The sequence below is a fragment of the Oratosquilla oratoria genome, chromosome 12 (genome assembly GCF_046742065.1).
Source record: "Oratosquilla oratoria isolate Oo_2021 chromosome 12, ASM4674206v1, whole genome shotgun sequence".
In the NCBI taxonomy this organism is placed as follows: Eukaryota; Metazoa; Arthropoda; class Malacostraca; order Stomatopoda; family Squillidae; genus Oratosquilla; species Oratosquilla oratoria.
Window position 1 is genome coordinate 36,449,636 of NC_134788.1, and position 22,162 is coordinate 36,471,797.

The 22,162-nt window shown below is 37.2% G+C and overlaps 2 protein-coding genes across 6 annotated transcripts; both read left to right on the top strand.

The window, feature by feature from the left end:
- The first annotated feature begins 902 nt into the window (after positions 1-902).
- On the top strand, positions 903-16,902 carry LOC143031410 (uncharacterized). Of its 3 annotated transcripts, none has more exons than XM_076195191.1 (2): positions 903-1,094; positions 13,388-16,902. In XM_076195191.1, exon 2 carries the CDS (start codon positions 13,519-13,521, stop codon positions 14,986-14,988), a length of 1,470 nt encoding a protein of 489 aa, XP_076051306.1. In that variant the 5' UTR covers positions 903-1,094; positions 13,388-13,518; the 3' UTR covers positions 14,989-16,902. The 3 variants fall into 3 exon arrangements, with proteins under 3 accessions (XP_076051306.1, XP_076051307.1, XP_076051304.1); XM_076195192.1 differs by lacking the exon at positions 13,388-16,902 and adding an exon at positions 4,502-6,903; XM_076195189.1 differs by lacking the exon at positions 903-1,094 and adding an exon at positions 10,362-11,176.
- A 2,296-nt stretch (positions 16,903-19,198) lies between these two features.
- LOC143031411 (uncharacterized) lies at positions 19,199-22,162 on the top strand. 3 transcript variants are annotated; one of them, XR_012967002.1, is made up of 2 exons: positions 19,199-19,272; positions 21,866-22,001. XR_012967002.1 is itself a non-coding variant. In XM_076195193.1 (2 exons), exons 1-2 carry the CDS (start codon positions 19,494-19,496, stop codon positions 22,159-22,161), a joined length of 354 nt encoding a protein of 117 aa, XP_076051308.1. In that variant the 5' UTR covers positions 19,428-19,493; the 3' UTR covers position 22,162. The 3 variants fall into 3 exon arrangements, 2 of the variants coding, with proteins under 2 accessions (XP_076051308.1, XP_076051309.1); XM_076195193.1 differs by lacking the exon at positions 19,199-19,272 and adding an exon at positions 19,428-19,551 and having other exon boundaries at positions 21,866-22,162; XM_076195194.1 differs by lacking the exon at positions 19,199-19,272 and adding an exon at positions 19,852-20,212 and having other exon boundaries at positions 21,866-22,162.

Genomic DNA, 22,162 nt, shown 5'->3' on the forward strand with positions numbered 1-22,162 from the left:
CAGGCTATAGTTCAGTGGTACCTCTTACTTCCATCTCTGTAAATTGGCACCATATATGCCCTTTTCCAGTTATGTAGGACTATTCCTTGTTTCAACCACTTCTGTACAATGACACCTACAAAGGTGTCATGAGGAACAAGTGGGTACATGAGGATGCTGGCATTGGTATTTTGATTATATATATTTATTCTTATTGTTGTTGTACATGAGTTGCCCGGATTCTGTGAACTGTTTTTTTCATGTTTTCTATGTTTATTATTAGAGTAAAAGAGAATGAGTAATACAGCTGTGACTTTATATTTTATAATGCAAGTAGTGTGATACATCGTTCATATGATAGCCAATGCTGCGCACAAGAATTTGACTCATACTGAAGTGGTTAATACATAATAAGCCTCTTGTCCATCAGTTGTTCCCTTCATCCTCCTCAAAGTGTCCAATTTGAGATCCCATCAAGTCTTGATGCTTTTCTCACAGCCAATGATCCCAAGAGATTGAGCTCTTCCCTCACCACTACATTTATATCTTGTAAACCCAAAAGTTTGCTCACCACACTTTCCCCTGTAAAACTGCTCTCCATTGTAGAGACAGATCGGAAATTTTCATTCATTTCTGCTTGAGTTTAATCCTTAAAGACATCCCCCAGTATTAGCTTGGTGAGGTCTTCCCTGTGTCTCAATTTACCAATAATAAATCTGTTAAACTTTCAGTTCATCTCTGCATTGATCTATAAGACCCCCTTTCAAAATTTGGTTCCTCCTGTAGATTTTGTATAGTCATTTCTAGTTTGTAAGCTTTACCTCTTCTCTATCTCCCTTTGCCCAAGCCATGTTCCTGTCTTTTTATTTTATTCTATTATTATTTTTTTTTTTCCTTGACTTCTAACAGGAATGTCACATTTGGGGTTGCAGAGAGTAGTATGCCTAGTCCCACACTCCATCCTGTTTTAGCTGTCTTTATGGCCTGACTGGGAAGACTCCATGGCAAAATTCTTTTCTCCCCTACCCATGGCAGTTGGTGGATGCAGGGATGCCCCAACATTCATGAGGAGCTGAGATGGGAGTGGTGGAAGGGACTGAGATGGGTGGGAATAGGTATGTGCCTTTTGACTTGACTACCTCCCATGTAAGAAGGAAAAAAGCTCTTGGTACATAGATTTTTCATAATATATATGTTTGTACATATATATATATATATATATATATATATATCCCTCTTAGTTCCAGTAGTATTCTTTAATTCCTCCCAGCCTGTTTCAAAGAATTTCTTTAATTGTGAGAAGTCTGCCTTACCTGTGTGATTAATTCCCTGGTTTTATTTCCTCACCTACCAGTTGAAATTCAATTGTTACAGTTGTGGTTGTGTTTACTTAATTGTATTAGATTATTTGCACTATTCTAGACTGGATCTGTGCTTATGGGGTCCATGGATAAAATTTTATTTTTAATTCATTTATGGTGTCTGCCTGAATTATTTCTTAATTGTTCCACAGATCAATGCTTCTATACAGAAAGGTATTTTTTTAACATCTTTCAAGCTGTCGTCTTTAAATTTTTACTACAGCCTCTTGACCTTTCACTCCATAATAACAAATCCTATTTTTTCACACTTTAAGCATACAAAATGTACATGATACAAGCCACAAAACTCCTGACTCCACAAATCTTCCCCAATTTTACAAACAAAAACCACACTAACACATATATGTTAAGGCCATCATCCCACTTTAGTGCAGTAGCAACACCGAATAAACCTAGTCACAGTTTCAAATTACCCCAGATGCTATCACTCCTGCAAACTTCTCGATATCGTCTCTCCAACTTCTGTCTGGTCTCCCTCTTCCATGCTTCCTATCTTGCGGCATCCAGTCAGTAACACATTTGCTCCATTGTTCATCAGTCATTCACACCAACTTACCTACCCAATTCCACTTCCTCTCTTTTACAGCCTCCACAATATCTTTCACTCTAGTCTGCACTTTCACCCAACTTGCTCTCTTTCAGTCTCAGCATTATTCCCATCATTGATCACTCCATTCTCCTCTGTGCTGTCCTTAGTGTTGTTTCCATCACCATCGTCAGTTTCCAAGTCTCACACCCGTAGATTATTGCTGGGAGAATGCATTGATTGTAAACTCTATGTTTCAAATATAAAGGTAGAGAGCCTCTCAGGATTTTACTATACTTACCAAACGCTTTCCAACCAGTTGTAATGCGTCTTTTTATTTCATTATCATGATCATTCGTCACTCACCATCTGCCCTAAATAATTATACTCCTCAACTTCTTCAAGACTCTCACCATCAATTACAATCTCTTTACTTTGAACTTTTGTGTTGGACATTACTTTGGTTTTACTCTTATTCATTTTTAAGCCTAATTTGAGACTTTCCTTGTTTAGATCACTCAGCATATAATGCAAGTCTTCTGCTCTTTCTGAAATAAGAATAATGTCATCCTCAAATCTTAGGTGGTTCAAATATTCGCCATTAATATTTAAACCATTCTTTTCCCAACTCAACCCTTTGAAGATATCTTCCAAACAAGCTGTAGATAGTTTGGGTAAAATTGTCTTGCCTTGCCGTACTCCTTTCTCAATCTTGAACTTTTCTACATCTTTATGTAGTTAAATTATAGTGGTACCTTTCACATAAATATTTTCTAAAGCTCATATGATCTGTTCGTTTGTACCCTGCTTGCATAGCGAGTTTTGTATTGCTATTTGTTCTACCAAGTCAAAGGCCTTCTCATACTCTACAAAAGCTAAACGCAGAGGTATATTATATTCTGTCATTTTTTCGATTAGTTGGTTAATCGCCTGCAAATGGTCTAGAGTTGAATACCCACTCCTAAAGCCTGCCTGTTCTCTCGGTTGGTTTCCATCTAAAACTTGACTGAGTCTATTTGTAAGGATCTTGAAGAATACTTTATATACATTCAATAGCAAGCTAATTGGTCGATAGTTACTAAGGTCTTTCTGGTCTCCTTTTATATGAAGTAAAATCACTGTAGCATTGCACCACGCATCAGGAATGCTTTCTTGAAGTAGGCACTGGGTGTACAACTGAGCTAATTTAGTATGAACTAATTTACCTGCATCTTTCAACAGACCTATCGATATACAGTACCATCTTCCACAGGTGGCTTTCCTCGTATCATAGTTTTTAGAGCAAATTCTACTTCTTCCATTGTAATCTCTGGTACACTACTAACATCTACACATGAATTTACTGACTCAACTACAATCTTTCACAAGTAGAGCTCTTGGTAAAATTCTTCTACTCTTTTTAACATTCTATCTCTGCATTTAATGATTTCTCCATTTTCATCTTTCAAATATATCATTTGCTGTCTTTCTAAAGCATGTCTGCACTTGGTCCCTTTAATCCTTTTACCTTTCTGAATAGTTTCCTCTATTTCATCCATGTTTCTCATTCTTTTCTCTATGCCTTTTGTTGATAAGCTTGGTTAGTTCTACTCTTTCTATTTCATCTCTCCTGCTTTCCATCTGCATGGTCCTTCTTCTTTTAATTAGGTCATTTGTAGCTTTGGGGTTTGGTGGTGGTTAGTATAATGTTTTGGTTGTTATGTCTTGTGATTGGACCTGGTCAGTGTCTGTAGTTTGATATATTTCTCTGCTACTTATACCTCCATTTTGTTTTCAATTATTTCCATTTTGCATTAATTGAATACAAAAGAGTGTTTTATAGTATGAGCACTTACATACTACAGACTTGAAATAATCTTTGAGCTAAGACATTTGTGAGATCTAGTAGTTGCATAGAATTTGGTAGCACAACAGTCATGCAGGTAATATGCGTTATTATGGGCACTTGTCAATTGTGTACATGTATTTATTGCATGGTAGAGGTTATTTTCCATATCTGTTCAGCACATTATATTGCCTTTTTTATGTGAATTCTGATTGCTTATTAGAACTGCCATTTTGGTTGGCAGAATATAGTCATATCTAAATGCATATTAATTGTTTACTGTATCTCATGTTATGCATGCAATGACCATAGATACAAAGCCCCAAGTTAAAGAATACGTTTCTTATTGTTCTCTATTCATGGTAAGTTATTTTTAATGTGAAGGATGCGGGTTACATTAGTACCATGCATATTACATTCATTTATTATAATTTACAAAATTAATATTGAATTTTCTAATGCTATATTGCGTAGGTACACACAACTAAAATAATGCCCAAATAACTTGACACTCAGATGAAGTGGCTGTTTTCACTAATTTATACTGGCCCAGTCTCTGTTTTTTTTTTTTTTTTCCCTTTCTTTTTTGCCGCAACACCATCACTTTTTGAACTTGATAAACCTTTATTTTTTCATCTTCTTTTAAGCGTCATCTCTAATACAAGTTGTTTGTTCCCTTCCCTTACTGCATTTTTGTTAATGCCCCACTATATATTTATACGACCCTGTTACTCCTATCATATGCTCTCAATAAGTTAGATGTTGAACTTAGTATATGTTTTCTTTCAGAACGAGGGTAAATATAAATTTTTTTAAGGAAAAGGTTATCCAAAGGTTACGTATATTCGTCATATAATAAAGAAAATTTGGTGTGGTGTCTGCGTCACACCTATCTAACAAGTCATTTAATACCACATGATGACCCACACTATAGAGAAACCTTTCCAATGTGGCGTGTGTGATACAGGTTTCCCAAGAAAGACTGCTCTCAAACAACACATAATGACCCACACTGGAGAGAAGCCTTTCCAATGTGACCTGTGTGATACAGCTTTCTCACAAAGTGGTGCTCTCAAACAACACATAATGACCCACACTGGAGAGAAGCCTTTCCAATGTTACCTGTGTGCTGCGGCTTTCTCACAAAAGGGTCATCTCAAACGACACGTGATGACCCACACTGGAGATAAGCCCTTCAAGTGTGACCTGTGTGATGCGGCTTTCTCACGAAAGACTGATGTCAAGCGACACATAGTGACCCATACTGGAGAGAAGCCTTTCAAGTGTGACCTGTGCGATGCAGCTTTCACAGGAAAGAGTTATTTCAAACAACACATAATGACCCACACTGGAGAGAAGCCTTTCCAATGTTACCTGTGTGCTGCGGCTTTCTTACAAAAGGGTGATCTCAAACGACACGTGATGACCCACACTGGAGATAAGCCCTTCAAGTGTGACCTGTGTGATGCGGCTTTCTCACGAAAGGATGGTTTCAAACTACACATGATGACCCATACTGGAGAGAATCCTTTCAAGTGTAACCTGTGTGGTGCAACTTTCACAGAAAAGAGTCATCTCAAACAACATATAATAACCCATACTGGAGAGAAGCCCTTCAAGTGTGACCTGTGCGACGCAGTTTTCTCATATAAGAGGGCTCTCAAGAGACACATGATGACCCACACTGGAGAGAAACCTTTCCAATGTGACTTGTGTGATGCAGTTTTGTCACAAAATCGTGCTTTCAAGAGACACATAATGACCCACACTGGAGAAAAGCCTTTCCAATGTGGCCTGTGTGATGCAGCTTTTTCACAAAAGAGTCATCTCAAATATCACACAATGACCCACACTGGAGAGAAGCCCTTCAAGTGTGACCTGTGTGATGCGGCTTTCTCGCGAAAGAATGGTCTCAAACTACACGCGAGGACCCACACTGGAGAAAAGCCCTTCAAGTGTGACTTGTGTGATGCAGGTTTCACACGAAAGGATTATCTCAAACGACACAGAATGACCCACACTGGAGGAAGAGGAGGAGACGGAGACAACCACATGGGTCAGTCGAAACACTGAGCTAGAAGTTAACGGAAGCTGTCGGAGCTGAAACACATCCTAACAGGCCGTATCCCTACATTGTCACCACCACGAGTTCGTTCTTCATTGAATCTCTGAGTGACCTTGGATTGGTAACGTTGGCCAACGGAAAGGGTAGGGGCTGCTGGTCTCTATGACACGAGAATCGGAACAAAGAAGTGCAAATTGACTCGATTGCTTCACCTCATCTTTCGACCTTACACAGGAATCCCGCATCCTCTCCCTTCCAGCGTTAAGTATCGCTGGCTGGTGACTCGGATGTCCGACCGCGAGAATGAATACAAAGCTACATATTAGGGAATACATTTCTCAGGTTACTATATTTTCGACAAGTTCTTTTTAATGCGAAGAATACTGGTTACAGCGGTATTTGGGACTGGAATACTCAAACACCTGCAGTGAAATGTCTTACAAGATGAACCGTTTCCTATATAAAAAAAAAACTTGTACATTTAAGAAATTTACAAATAATAATTCACCAGTTCATTCAAATGGGTGCATATACAAAATACCCTGCAGAGATTGTGAAAAGTATTACATTGGACAAACAGGCAAAGAACTATCAACCAGAATTAAACAATACAAATATAGTGTTAAAACAGCACAAAAATCCAATGCTCTTTTTGTTCACATGAAAGATTTCAATCATTGTAGTAATTGGACATATCCCTCTATTTTTTCTTGTAATTCATTTGTCAAAGGAAACATTATAGAAAGTAGTATTGTGAAATATTCTGAAGGCTCTAATCTTAATATCAGTAGTGGCATTTATAGATTAGATACATTTATCATAAAAAGAAAAATTGTAATCAAGTTATAAGTAACCAAAAGTAATTCGGTGATTTGTGTTATTCTTTGAGATTTTTTTTTTTTATTTGTGACCCTTTGTGCATTGCCATTTCCTTTCCAAGTGTTTAGTCTCTTGTCTCATAAACCTTATTGTACTACTATTTCCATTTGTATTCCCCTGAAGGTGTGAATAATACAGAAGCGTTTGGGAATTGCAATTTATTTCTATTTTCCTTTGTGGTTACCAGCAATTTTTTTTATTATGTGCATTATTAGCTATCATTCTGCATATATATGTATGTATATATATATATATATATATATATATATATATATACATAGAGTTAAAAACGACAGCATTGTTGTAGTTCAGTTTTTTCTTCGTATTCTCGATTTTCCTGATAAGAGATTTTCCATTAACTGGGTGAATTGAAACTAGGTCTCTATATTTCTTCCATTTGTTCTTATTTGACATCGACGTTTCGTCTTGAAAAAGACATTATCAAGATATAACTGAAATAACAAAAATTACATGGTAACAGTAAAGGTACTAGACAATATCAATATATAACTGAAATAACAAAAATTACATGGTAACAGTAAAGGTACTAGACTGAAATAACAAAAATTACATGGTAACAGTAATAATAAAGGTGACAAATTATTGAAAATAAATATGAAGACTTACATTTAAAGGGAAGAGAGAAAGAAGGGAGAGTGACAAGCCGAGGATGACCGATGTGTATATATATATCTAAGATTGGGTCAGACAAAAGTGGGGGGGGGGTGGGACAGACAGGTCAAGGGGTAAGGGGGGTTGGGGGAGGGTTAGGCGGGTGTGGTCACCGAGGGTGAGGGTGGAGGTGAAGGGAGAGAGAGAGAGAAGGGGTAGAGGGAGGGGGGATTTTTATTTCTAAATAATGGGATAGAAGAGATTAGATTGCTTTGGATGTTGATGACCGGAGCTTTGTCTTTAATGTGAAAGGCTTCGAGTAATTGTAGTCTCCTAGGGTCATTGCTCGATCCAATAATTTATTTAGAAATAACCCCCCCCCCTCTCTCTACCCCTTCACCACCTCCCTCACCCTCGGTGACCACACCCGCCTAACCCTCCCCCCCCTTACCCCTTGACCTCTGAGATCCTTATTGTCTGTCCCTACCCCCCCCCTTTTGTCTGACCTGATCTTAGGTCATCCTCGGCTTGTCACTCTCCCTTCTTTCTCTCTTCCCTTTAAATGTAAGTCTTCGTATTTATTTTCAATAATTTGTCACCTTTATTATTACTGTTACCATGTAATTTTTGTTGTTTCAGTCTAGTACCTTTACTGTTACCATGTAATTTTTGTTATTTCAGTTATATCTTGATATTGTCTAGTTCCTTTACTGTTACCATGTAATTTTTTTTATTTCAGTTATATCTTGATACTGTCTTTTTCAAGACGAAACGTCGATGTCAAATAAGAACAAATGTAAGAATATAGAGACCTAGTTTCAATTCACACAGTTAATGGAAAATCTCTTATCAGGAAAATCGAGAATACGAAGAAAAAACTGAACAACTACAGCAGTGCTGTCGTTTTAAACTCCAAGTATATATATATATATATATATATATATATATATATTTATATATATATATATATTGCAGTAATTCACAAGGCACACGTGAAAATAATTTGCAGAAAAATCACTGAGAAATAAGAAATATATTCCTAACGTTTTCGTCTAATTAAGACATCAAGGTATTCCTGGATAATGTCGTAAATAGACGAAAACATTCGGACTAAGTTTCATAGTTCCCAGTGTTTTTTCTGCAATATATATATATAATATATATATATATATATATATATATAATATATATATATATATATATATATATATGAGAGAGTCCCGTCCTCGGATGTATAAATGTGAGGTCCAAACTGTAGATAGCTTACTGAAGAAGACGGTCGAAACATATAAGCAATAAAAAAGTTCCAGCCCATCTTCGCTTATTCTTCCTCCACCCACTATCTCATCTGTCAAAACCATTCATCATATATATATATGTATACACATACACACTAGACAAATTACCCGCACGTTGCTGCGGGCAAATGATAATCATTTTAATTTTAATAGAATTTGTGGAGAAAAGTTACACGTATCAATATGATTCAATGGAAAAGGTAACACAAATAAAATGTTAAGTAAGAAAAAATCAATTTGAGGGAGACACCCTTTGGAAATAAAATATATTCGGCCGTAAGAGAAGATATGAATTAACCTTTCATTATCTTCGAAATTGAGTATATTACCGCCCGTGAAAAAGTAAAATAAACTAACCAATATTTAAACATTTGGTAAAATTATACACATTTTACATTTACATGCTTTCTCCTTACAAAGGCTATCATAGTTTGTGACATTAATTTCACAAATATAGATAATATGAACACATACAATGGTTTGTTTAATCATAGTAATTTTTGTCACAAAATGCCAATCGTGGTAAGGGGACGCTACAGTAGTGGCGTGTTACTCCACCATACCCCTTTAACCCTTAACCCTAGCCAAAATAATATATGTATATGCAAAAAAAAAACACTTGGAAATAAGAAGCTTAGTCCGAACGTTTTCGTCTATTTAAGACATTATCAAGGAATACACAGTTACAGAGACAAAGGTGGATATATATACATAAAGTAAAAGACAAGCTAGGAACATGGGAAGTACACACAAGATGCTTCACAATCAGGTAGAGCCGATGTTTACATATACGGACGTTTGGTCCATGACGTTACGTCACCCCCGCTTAGTAGCACTTGGAGAGGTTCTTACAATTATATCAATAACAAAATCATCAAGTTTAAATAATCCTAAACTTAAATTGATATGGTCAAAGGTTTGTTTAATATGACTGGATTCGATGATGTTTCTTTCTAATAAGGATCTACAAGAAATTATTACATTCGAATTATCCCAGTCAATAGGATGATTGTGGTCTCTTACATGGACAAAAAGGCCACTGGAACTTTGCCCACTCCTTACACTATATTTGTGCTGACTGGGATAATTCGAATGTAATCATTTCTTGTAGATCCTTATTAGAAAGAAACATCATCGAATCCGGTCATATTAAACAAACCTTTGACCATAATATCAATTTAAGTTTAGGATTATTTAAACTTGATGATTTTGTTATTGATAAAATTGTAAGAACTTCTCCAAGTGCTACTAAGCGGGGGTGACGTAACGTCATGGACCAAACGTCCGAATATGTAAACATCGGCTCTACCTGATTGTGAAGCATCTTGTGTGTACTTCCCATGTTCCTAGCTTGTCTTTTAATTTATGTATATATATCCACGTTTGTCTCTGTAACTGTGTATTCCTTGATAATGTCTTAAATAGACGAAAACGTTCGGACTAAGCTTCTTATTTCCCAGTGGTTTTTTCTGCATATTATTTTCACGTGTGCCTTGTGAATTACTGCAATATATGTATATATATATATGTGTGTGTGTGTGGAAATTAAATATAGTTATTCAAGTACCTGGGGGGGGGTAATAAGCGGAACAATTGAGAAACAAATCAAATGGAAATACATAGGTAAAATATACCAATCCTAATCATAAAGTACAAGAATGCAAATGTAATATGGTGAACTAGTAAAACTGAGAAGTTGAGACATTTCAATCTCGTTAGAGCATCTGTGATGACTTCGATCATGAGCATACGAAGACATCTTGGGAGACAGGGAGGGGAAACATTCCTAAGTAAATAGGAGATACTTAAACTCGATATGGCACTGTAACTAATTAGTGCTAAACTCGGGCAACGGTCGCTGGAAAGAAGGGAAAGGGGAAAATATCAAGAAGCAGTTACTAGAGGCCTTAAGACTTCCAGCGTATCCATATAGTGAAAGAAAAATTGCCGAAGGGGCTGAAAGGAGATGACAGAAAATGGGAAGTAATATGCAGTGTGTCACAAAGCAAAGTTGTGACAAATTTTCATCATCAACCTCTTATTTCCTTTTGGTTAGTCCAGTCGTAGAAAAAAAAAAGATGTTGACCGCATAACCTGGATTTGGTTGGGTGGAGGTTAGTAAAGTATTTTTTGGATGTTGTGTCTTGTGATTGAACCTGGTCAGCGTCTGTAGGTTGACATATTTCTCTCGTGATTTGACACATTTTTAATCAGCTGATACCTCCTTTATGTTTTCAATAATGTTATTTTGTTTCCTGCTCCTTTGAGATGCACACTTGTATGCCTTTTAAGAGTTCATTTTAGTTTTCTTGTATTTGTGCCTCTGCACAGGTAGATGTGTGTATCCTGTAATCCTGTTTGTTTACATTCCTATTGGCGGCCGCCACGTCTTCCTCGGCACGAAAATCCAATTTAAGAAAGTCACTTGCTAATCTCTCAATTTCTTTATATTCACTCCACGGGTCCATTTCTCAGTACTTGAATACAAACAAGTGCTTTACAGTATAAGAATTCACATAGTGCACACTAGAAATAACCTTAGAGCCGGGACATTTGTGAGATCCAGTAGTGGCATAGAATTTGATAGCACAAAATTCATGCAGATGATAAGTAAGTGTTATTATGGGCACTTGTCAATCGAGCACATGCATTTATTGTGTGGTAGAAGTTATTTTCCATATCAGTTCAGCACCTTATATTGCCTTTTTTATGTTAATTCCGATCGCTTATGAGAATTGCCATTTTGGTAGGCAGAATATAGTCTTACTTAAACACATATTCATTGTTCACAGTATCTCATTTTTTGCACGCAACGACCATTGATACAAAACCACAAATTAAAGAATACATTTCTTATTCATGATAGGTTCTTTTTATTGTGAAGGATGTGGGTTACATTAGTATCATGCATTGTTAGGGTGTGGAATACTTCAAATACATGCAATTGAATGTCTCACAAGAGAAACAATTGCATGAAAAAATGTATATACTTTATATTGGAAGATTCCAGAAATAGTAGTCTTATGTTGTCTTTGTCGTTTACGAGCAAGAGTGTCATGGATAAATATATTTTCATGAAAAAATAATACCGGGTAATTTTAATTCATTCTATGCGACTATGTTGACTGAATAACCACAACTCAACTAGCTACTCCCCCCCCCCCAAGTTCTACAAACTTTGTAGAACTTGGGGGGGGGGAATCTAACCTAACTTAGGAATAGGTAGGGATAGGTTATGCTTGGTTGACTAGATTGTTTTCTTATTCTAAGATGATAGATATAAACATTTTATAGTTTATTCACCAGTTCTATGTCTGTGTTAGGGGGAGGGGGGCAAAGGTGTTCCCTGACAAATGGAAACCAATTGATTTTCTGTAGAAAACAATAGGGGATTTGCAAGAATCACACATTGGTTTTTGGCATCCTTAATTGTTGGGTGTGTATAGACCTCTGCGAATCCACTCTTGTGGCTTCTTATATCTCTACAATTTTTTTCTGTACCAGTTTCTGTTTTGTTTTGTTTTCGGTTTTGCACTCATTCGTCATATTTATATTTGTTCAATCGTCCATTTTCTTCTTTAAGCTTGTCTGGTACGAGTTGTTTGTTCTCATACCTTGTTGCATTTTGAATAATGTCTTTGTGTATTTGTATATTTTCGTAATACTCCTAATGTATGAGCAAGTAATGTACTTTATATCGGATTGCTCTAGAAATAGCAACATTGACCATAGCATACAAAACTAAATCTTATGTTGGTTTATGAATAAGATTGCTATATGTACAAATACCCTTGCAAATAACAGTCAGTCTTTTAGAAGTGTGCACATATGCGATATAGCAATAGAAAGTCGCCTATTAATTTTGTAATTTATAATACATCAGCGTAATATGCGATTTTCTTGGCGTTTTTTAACGTCACCTGGAGTTGGAGAACACCATGTCCACAACGTGAATACATTTGTCTAATTGACAGTGACTGGACTGGGTTGACGACAATATGGCGTCTGGACTGTATCGTAGCGGCTTCGTTCGTTAGTACTTTGCTTATACCATGGTTTTTGTTATTCATTTCCGCCAAGAAGATCGCATATTACGTTCATTTATTGTAATTTACAAAATTGATACTGAATTTTCTAATGCTATATTGCATAGGTGTGCAAAACTAAAATAAAACCCAAATAACTTAACACTCAGTTGAAGTGGCTGTATTCACTGAATAACTATAACAAGCTATTTGATGGAAGGGAGAGTGTGAATCTAACCTAACCTAGGTGTAGGTAAGAACAGGTTAGGATAGATTGAATTTAGTTCTTATAAAAAGATGTAAAAAATCAAAATTTTGGTGGTTTATTTATAGGCTTTTGGTGACATTCCTATCTAATGATACTTGATTTTTCTGCCAATCCTGAGGTTACAATTAATTTGGTGTAGAAAGAAATATCAGAATTACTTATGTCTCTCTACCGTTAAATTATGACATCCATGACTGGTGTCTGTTTATAGTAATCCTGATAAATTTGAGGAAAATTTCTTATTTCCAACTATGCTATTGCATCTTACATTATACTCTGGTCTCTTTCTCATATCCTTAATCTCTTTTCAGTATCTTTTAATCAACTTTGCCATATTATTTTCCAATTTATACTATCCCAGCCTGTTTTTCTTTTATTTTTTCCGGCGTAACTCCATCACTTTTAGAATTTGACTAACCTTAATTTTTTTTTTTTTTTTAATATTTCTTAAGTGTCTTCTTTAATACGAGTTGTCTGTTCCTTTCCTTTACTGTATTTTGGTTAATGCAACAATATATTTTCTTTCAGGACAAGGATAAATATCAAAATTTTCATAGAAATGGTTATCCGAAGGTTCCGCATATTCGTCACATAATAAAGAAAATCTGGTTTGGTGACTGCGCCACGCCTATCTAACGAGTCATCTTAAATATCACATCATGACCCACACTGGAAAGAAGCCTTTCCAATGTGACCTGCGTGATACAGGTTTCTCAGGAAAGACTGCTCTCAAAAAACACATAATGACCCACACTGGAGAGAAGCCTTTCCAGTGTGACCTGTGCGATGCAGCTTTCTCGCGAAAGGGTCATCTCGAAGAACACGTGATGACACACACTGGAGAGAAGCCTTTCCAGTGTGACCTGTGTGATACAGCTTTCTCAAAAAGGGGTGCTCTCAAACAACACATAATGACCCACACTGGAGAGAAGCCTTTCCAGTGTTACCTGTGCGATGCAGCTTTCTCGCGAAAGGGTCATCTCAAACAACACGTGATGACCCACACTGGAGAGAAGCCTTTCCAGTGTGACCTGTGTGATACAGCTTTCTCAAAAAGTGGTGCTCTCAAACAACACACAATGACCCACACTGGAGAGAAACCTTTCCAATGTGACCTGTGTGATGCAGCTTTCTCACAAAAGGGTCATCTCAAACGACACATGATGACCCACACTGGAGAGAAGCCCTTCAAGTGTGACCTGTGTGATGCGGCTTTCTCACAAGAGAATGATGTCAAGCGACACATAATGACCCATACTGGAGAGAAGCCTTTCAAGTGTGACCTGTGCGATGCAGCTTTCACAGGAAAGAGTCATCTCAGACGACACATAATGATCCATACTAAAGAGAAGCCTTTGCAGTGTGACCTGTGCGACGCAGTTTTCTCAAATAAGAGTGCTCTCAAGAGACACATGATGACCCACACTGGAGAAAAACCTTTTCAATGTGACCTATGTGCTGCAGCTTTCTCACAAAAGAGTAATCTTAAATATCATGCGATGATCCACACTAGAGAAAAGCCTTTCCAATGTGGCCTGTGTGATGCAGCTTTTTCACAAAAGAGTCATCTTAAATATCACACGATGACCCACACTGGAGAAAAACCTTTCCAATGTGACCTATGTGATGCAGCTTTCACACAAAAGAGTGCTCTGACATATCATGCGATGATACACACTGGAGAAAAGCCTTTCCAATGTGTCCTGTGTGATGCACCTTTTTCACATAAGAGTCATCTCAAATATCACATAATGACACACACTGGAGAGAAGCCTTTTAAGTGTGACCTGTGCGATGCAGTTTTCTCACAAAAGGGTCAACTCAAAGCACACGTGATGACCCACACTGGAGAGAAGCCCTTCAAATGTGACCTGTGTGATTCTGCTTTCTCACGAAAGAATGGTCTCAAACTACACATGATGACCCACACTGGAGAAAAGCCCTTTAAATGTGACCTGTGTGCTGCGGCTTTCTCAAGAAAGAGTGATCTCGAACGACACATGGTGACCCACACTGGACAGAAGCCCTTGAAATGTGACCTGTGTGATGCGGCTTTCTCACGAAAGAGTCATCTCAAACAACACATAATGACCCACACTAGAGGAGATGGAGAAGGAGAGAACCAATGAGTCAGTCGACACACTGAGCTAGAAGTTAACGAAAGCTGTCGGAGATGGGACACATCCTAACCGGCCATATCACTACATTATCACCTCCACGAGTTCATTCTGCATCTAATTGTCTGAGTGAGCTTGGAGTGGGAACGTTGGCCAACGGAATGGGTAGGGGCGGCTAGACTCTACGACACGAGAGCCAGAACGAAGAACCGCAAATTGAACCAATTGCTTCACCTCCTCGTTCGGCCTTATGCAGGTTGGAAGAGCCTTTGAGGAAATTGACTCCTATATATTTATATCTGCCAGTGTGTAACGTTGATTTATGACGTCCTTGATTAACGTGTAATAGTCCTCTGCGAAAAAGTGACAAAGAAATTTTATTTCCAACCATGCTAATGAATTCTACATTATACACCGATCTCTTTTTCTCATGTCCACCTCTTTGCACTATTTATTCAGCCACTCTTTTGCCTTAGTAATTCCTGGTTATTTTTTATTTCCCCAGTCTGTTTCTCCCTCTCTCTCTTTCTGCGCAATTCCATAATTTTTAGTATTTCTTCAACCTTCCATTTATTTCTTCTTTAATTTTTTTTTTTTCATTCCAGTTGTTCCTTCCTTTCCAAATCTTTATTCCACTGTTGATATTTGGCATACTGGAGTGACAATTCTTCAGGTGTGATCTCATGGGGGTGACGATTCTTCATGTGGGCGTTCTGGGATGACAATGCTTCATGTCACCCCTAATTTTGATCCCACTGTTGATATTCGGCGTACTAGGGGTGAGAATTCTTCAGGTGGGATCTCATGGGGTGACGATTTTTCATGTGGGCGTTCTGGGCTGACACTTCTTTATGTGACCCATTAGTTGCTTTACTCTCGGTTGTGCAGTCGAGTGACCTTTGTTGACCTATTGCGCAAAGGCATTTTTGCTTGTTCGTAGTTCAAGATTCTTAAGTGTTCCATTAAGTGCACGAATGTTTTTGTTGATACAAAAAATCATCGACTATATTAGAGAATGGTGTAATTGGTGGATGTAGATAGCTGTACATCATGACGATTACAGGTCAGCTTATTTAACCGTTGTGTAAAATTGTTTGGGATATACGCCATTGTTACTTGTAATTTGTGGTAATGTAAATATATGTATGGTGATAAATTCAGCTTTTGAAACAGCTCTCTCATATTAATAAAGTCTTCCCAATTGTGATATCAGATGTCGTATGATGAATTGTTCATCATTGACGAAGAATTAATACAATTTATTGACTAAACCCAAGGATGTCACAAATGAATTCTAATATATAACATAAATATGACTAAATTATCTATTATTCATTATGGGTGCAGACATAGAAACATTCATGTACATTAAATTAAGATTTTCATTCATTGTATTGTGGCAAAAGAGCATGAATGAATGTTGCATAGTGTGCCTGGATGGGTATGGATGTGACGTGATTTGTAACGTGTGCGTGATACGTGATTCGCAGAGGAAGCAAGGGGTATGTAGCGAAGGTATGTATGGGGGGACGCCAGGGGGGTCCCGGCGTCGCCCGCCATACCCTGGATAGCACCAGAGTAAGCCTAGAACCTGTGTTGAACACACGTGTAAAATCCTCATATTCGTTAGTTAGAATATAGTGAAGAAAGTGACACTCCTACCTTTCCCTGACCCGGACAATTGCTTTAAACATTCTGTCCATCGCTCGTGATACCATGATCACGACCCATGCACAATAGAAAAGGTGAGGTATTTGCAGAGATCCGTAACAATAATATCTAATGCATTTTGATTCTTGCTGTATTGAGTAATATGTAATACCTGTGTATTACTTGTGCAGTATTTAATAAAGTGTTGTTCATAATATGTTATGGTATTTTGATTCTTGCTATTTTGAGTAATATTTATTTCAGTATTATTTAATAAAGTGGTGTACATAATATGATATGGTATTTTGATTTTTGCTAAATATCTCAAAACTATTGTTTAAATAAACAAAAAAATGGGGACGAGAAGTCCTATTTTTGGGAGACCAGTTGTCCTAGGGGTGCAGATTTGGGGACCAGTTGACCGTTCACGGGGCTGGATGGTATTCGTAGCTGTGGTCAGTAATTTTGCAGAAGCTAAAAACATAGCTTCTCTTTGATCAAAGTACATGAAAATCACACATTTTAAAATAAACGTTTCAATTAATGCAACCATTTGCTATTTTTATATATATGAAATTGTGCATTTGAGTAAAAACCGTCCTTGGTCGGGTCATGTCTGTTGTGGTCGGTAATTAGTGAGACCCAGCTAAGAAGGCGGCCGACAAGTCCAGTGTGTTGTCGTCACACTAAACTTCATATTTTACAAGATCTGTTCATTCAAATGTGCCAAATCTTTGTACAGCAATAACATATAACACAAATATTAATAATAAACGATTAATAGTCATTTGTCGGCATTATTGGGCCTGTTATCAGCTCTTGTAGGCTGGTAACGGCTCTTGTCGGCTTTTTTACCAAGACCATTTCATTTTTTTTTTTTTTTTTTTTGGACATTCGTCAGACGCTCAGGAGTCACACAAGATTGCGAGCAACGAAGATAGCCCCCACAGGTAATGAAAAGGTTATTTGTAGGCGTTCGCCAGTCTGCTAAAGCTTGCATAGTTAGATTGATGCCTGGAAGTTGCAGGTCGTTATGTTTGTAGGTGTTAAGGTGTTGTATACTTTGGAAATAATGATGGAAGTCAGTAATGCAAGGGCGTTGAAGGAAGCCCAGTGTTTAAAAACTTGTGCAGGTGGGTTGGGATACTCAAAATACAATGAAAACATTTAAAGTAACTATAGCCCCTTTAAGAACTAGGAAGTAGCTTACATTATATGCTGATGTTTTAGAACACTGAAAATACAATTGGAGAGTCGGGCAAGTGTAAAACTAGGTACATTTAAAGCTGTTTGCTAATCTTTTTTCTTAATCGCTACCAATGTTATAGTTAATTTGCGGTAATTACATCTGGATTATAAAATACTTGGAATGGTAACAACTAACCAATGACAGATAAGAATTTTGCAGCTTTGAGACCGGTTTTTTAGTGTATAATGAGCCAATATATTCTGTTGTCTCTTTTTCACAAACCGTTTCCTACGTCGTTATTAATTTACAGTCCTTATATTTGGGGTTAGAAAAGGTCAGAATAGTGAAAAGATGCCCTATGATATTGTTAAGAATTGCAGCCGAGAGATATAATTTAACGTAGCCTAACCTAGTTCATGGTAAACATAAAGATGTCCGTCTTAACCCATTCAACTCCGATGACAAGATGTCTTGTCATTTGGTCAAATAAAACAAAAAATCATAAAACACCAAAATGTTTGATCAAACACCAGAAAAATATGACGTCAATCCTCGCTTCGCTCGCAGCGAAGCGAGGACTGACGTCATATTTTTCTGGTGTTTGATCAAACATTTTGGTGTTTTATGATTTTTTGTTTTATTTGACCAAATGACAAGACATCTTGTCATCGGAGTTGAATGGGTTAATTGTTAAAAAATCGCTGCTGACGTTAGTATTAATTTGCTGTAGTTTTGCATTTTTTTTTTGTTACTCAGAATAAAAATCCATGTGAACAAGTCGTATAGACACGGTAAAGGAAATGTGGATTGGAGGTGAAGCTTTTATTCCTGACGTTTCGTCTAACGACTTTCTCAAACGACTTTGAAAAAGTCGTTAGACGAAACGTCAGGAATAAAAGCTTCACCTCCAATCCATGTTTCCTTTACCGTGTCTATACAAATTACTCAGAATAGCTAGAACAAGCCAGTGATATAGATGAGAATTGCACTTCTGAGAGAGGCTAACATATATATGAATACCTAAAATGATGCAGATGATATGACTTATTACGACTACAAGTTATGAAAAAAAAACAATGTAAGGCCAGAAACTTTATATGAATATTATTTTCATTTATTTTTATAATTATTGTTTTCGTAGCGAGTGTACTTCCCGTCCATCCGTGACGTCACTAGGACGCGTTCGGACGGAGACGTTGACTAGGACCCTTAGAGGCAAGAGAATCAGAAAATTACTCAATCTCCAGTTCAGGATTTCACTACAGGAATGTAGATGAATAGTTAAGGGGGGATTTTGATGGCTAGGGATTGACTTGAGAAGCGAGATGGAGTCCCACTTTATAGCACGAAGAGGGAGTTAGTAGTTTGACACATAGATACGAACGCGTTCGCCAATCTTTCTCTTTCTGCACAGCTTAGATTAGTGCCACGTCCCAACTATTCCCATCAATAAGCATGTAAGTGCGTTCTGTAAAAGTTAATGGAAATATATGTGACTATAAGTGAAATAGATGTACATAGAAAATAGAGTAGGTAGGTATAAGTATCTAGGGGAGTCACACTCCCGAACCATTCCCAATAACAGGGAGGAAATGGGTTGAGGGAGTGTAAACAGAAACTGTTGCGTAGTGTAGGTGATCGAAGGAATTGCGTATCAATCGGGTGAAGAAGTTGTGAAATGGTTAAGCGAAATTTTGACCGGAATCGGTCTATACTAAGGACACAAGAAATCCGAGGTTAGGTTTGATAGAAAGTATTGAACCTTGAATTCCATAGCCTTCATAACTTCGTCGTAAGCTATCTCGAACATCAGGTTAATCCCAGTCAGTTGAATTACAAACTTGTCGAATGAGACCTACATTTATTTTTGTTGGTAAATGTTCAGTTGTGCACAACTACGCACTATGGCAATAGAAAATTAATTTTGTAAATTATATCAGCGTAATATGCAATTTTCTTGACGGAAATGAAAAACAAAAAAAGTTGCTAAAACAGAGTTCGTAAGTAACGAAGTCGTGCCAGACGAATGGTACGCCATGTTTGTTTTGATAGATGCCGACGTCGAAGAAATGAAAGGATGATATATTCGTCAACTCTACTCTAACCTAACCAAACGTGTATTTAGTAAATCTGTACCTGTAATTTAAAGGCATCCGGATCGTCGTCGTCACGGATGTTGGCGGCCTGTTCACTTTCTGATTGCGGTGTGTATAGGGCATTTATAGCTTGAAGGAAGGAATGGATTTCAGATCCATAGCATTCCTTCAAGAATTATACCTCGCGAGGTACTGGCGGAAGTACCGAGGGCGTACATCAGGCCTCAACTGGACCGGGCAAACAACAAACACTTTACAAACGATAAGATGGCGTCCCGATCCTATGCTAGCGACTTGGTTCGTAAGTATATTTGCTTGTAGCAAGGTATTTTCCTATTTCTATTTCCGCCAAGAAAATCGCATATTAAGTTCATGTATTATAATTTACAAAATTAGTATTTAATTTTCTTATGCTATATCGCGTAGTTGTGCACAACTGAACAAATATCTTTTTGTTGAGTACAATAGTTATTAACTAAGATCAGTATATACCTTTTCTTACTATTTTTATTACAATGTAATGACTCTTGAATAAGATCTACACATATCATTTTTACTGTCTTTGTTACAATTTAATGACTCTTGAATAGGATCCACATATAGTTGCTTACTATTTTTGCTACGATTTAATAATTACTGGAGGGGAAAATCGGATCTTTTCCATTGTACGGCGTGCAGTTAATTTCAACAACTTAAGAGAGGTAAGAAATGAATATTAATCTGAAACCTAACCTAACATAACCTAAAAATTCTGCATGCCATTAATTGGAAAAGACCCGAAAACTCGAAATATTCTTTCGTTACCCAATCTGGATACCGCTACTAAAACATCACCAACAACCTTAAAAGAGGAGAATGGAATATGGTTTAGAATATGGTTTAATTAAGAGCAGCTTCAATTCCAAATCATATACATACACATGATCGACTTGGGTGGTGGCAGCGACTCCTACAAAGTAATTAAGCTTAATATATTTCCCACGTCACCATTATATAATTTATTTTTCTCGTAGGAGGTGCTCTTGGTTAAATACTATTCTACAGAGGCGTTATAAACATCTTGCTCTTCCATTCATGAAATGAATAATAATAATTATTATAATTAAGAATATTGCATTTCTTGGGTGCCAATCAACCATACGCTGACGGCACCACAATGACAATAGAAGTAACGACCTAAAATATTTAAGCATTGTATGTGCCTCCCAGAGAAAGCAAACGGGATGCAGGGGTTAGTGGCTAAATTTATTTACTTCTAAAGTTCAGCTCGTCCACCCAGATAATATTTTCCGAAGTCAGGTATCACACACTGTGCAATTGTTTATTGTGATTCTTATTTTGTGGTTAGATCCCTATTGTGGATCCTACAGGCATTGTTTTCACCACCTCCACCGGCTAGGATTTACAGTGAAAAAAAAAAAAAAAAAAAAGAACGAGAACCTGGTCATGACGAGCACAGTTGTTCTGTCGCACAATGAAGTCCATAGAGTCCCCAGCCACCAAGAACTATTTGCAGAGGTCGTGCAATACATGTTCGTTGAGCACTGGCTAGACCAGGGGTCTCTGAAGTGGCATATGCGAGTATGCAAGGGGTCAATAAATACCTAATTTATCATTTCCATCATCTGCTGCTCCACACACATCTCCAACCATTTCTCTCCACTCATTTTACTTGTAGATCGATTATCACCCTTATGTCAAATGACAGCAAATAGACTTGGCTCTCTCCGTTTGCTAGGAGTGTTGGAGAGCATTTGGTGTGGAATGACAGCAAGTATATTCTTCTGTTTATTTCTCAGTATTTCATACGACATGGATTTATCATGATGCGTTTTTATGTATTTCGATAAGTTTAAACATTCTGATATTTAACTGCAATTTCATATTCAATATACATTTCTTCCTATTTACAAATGATTACATACATTTAAAAGTTATAGTTTTTTATTTTCAGGACCAGGATTTATCAATCCAGATTTCACTAGAAGAGTCGATCTTAAATTCTATACAATCACTATTGATGCCGGAGAAAAAGCATCCCAGTGTGGCTCACTTGATGCAGATTTCTCCCAGTGTGACATTTGCGACGCCGCTTTCATTGAAAAACGGAGCCTCAAGTATCACCAGATGACCCACATAGGAGAGAAGTCACTCAAGAGTGAGCTTTGCGACGCTGCTTTTATAAGAAAGTGTGATTTCAAATCCCACATGAGGACTCAAATAGAGAAGCCTTTCCAGTATGACCTCTAGC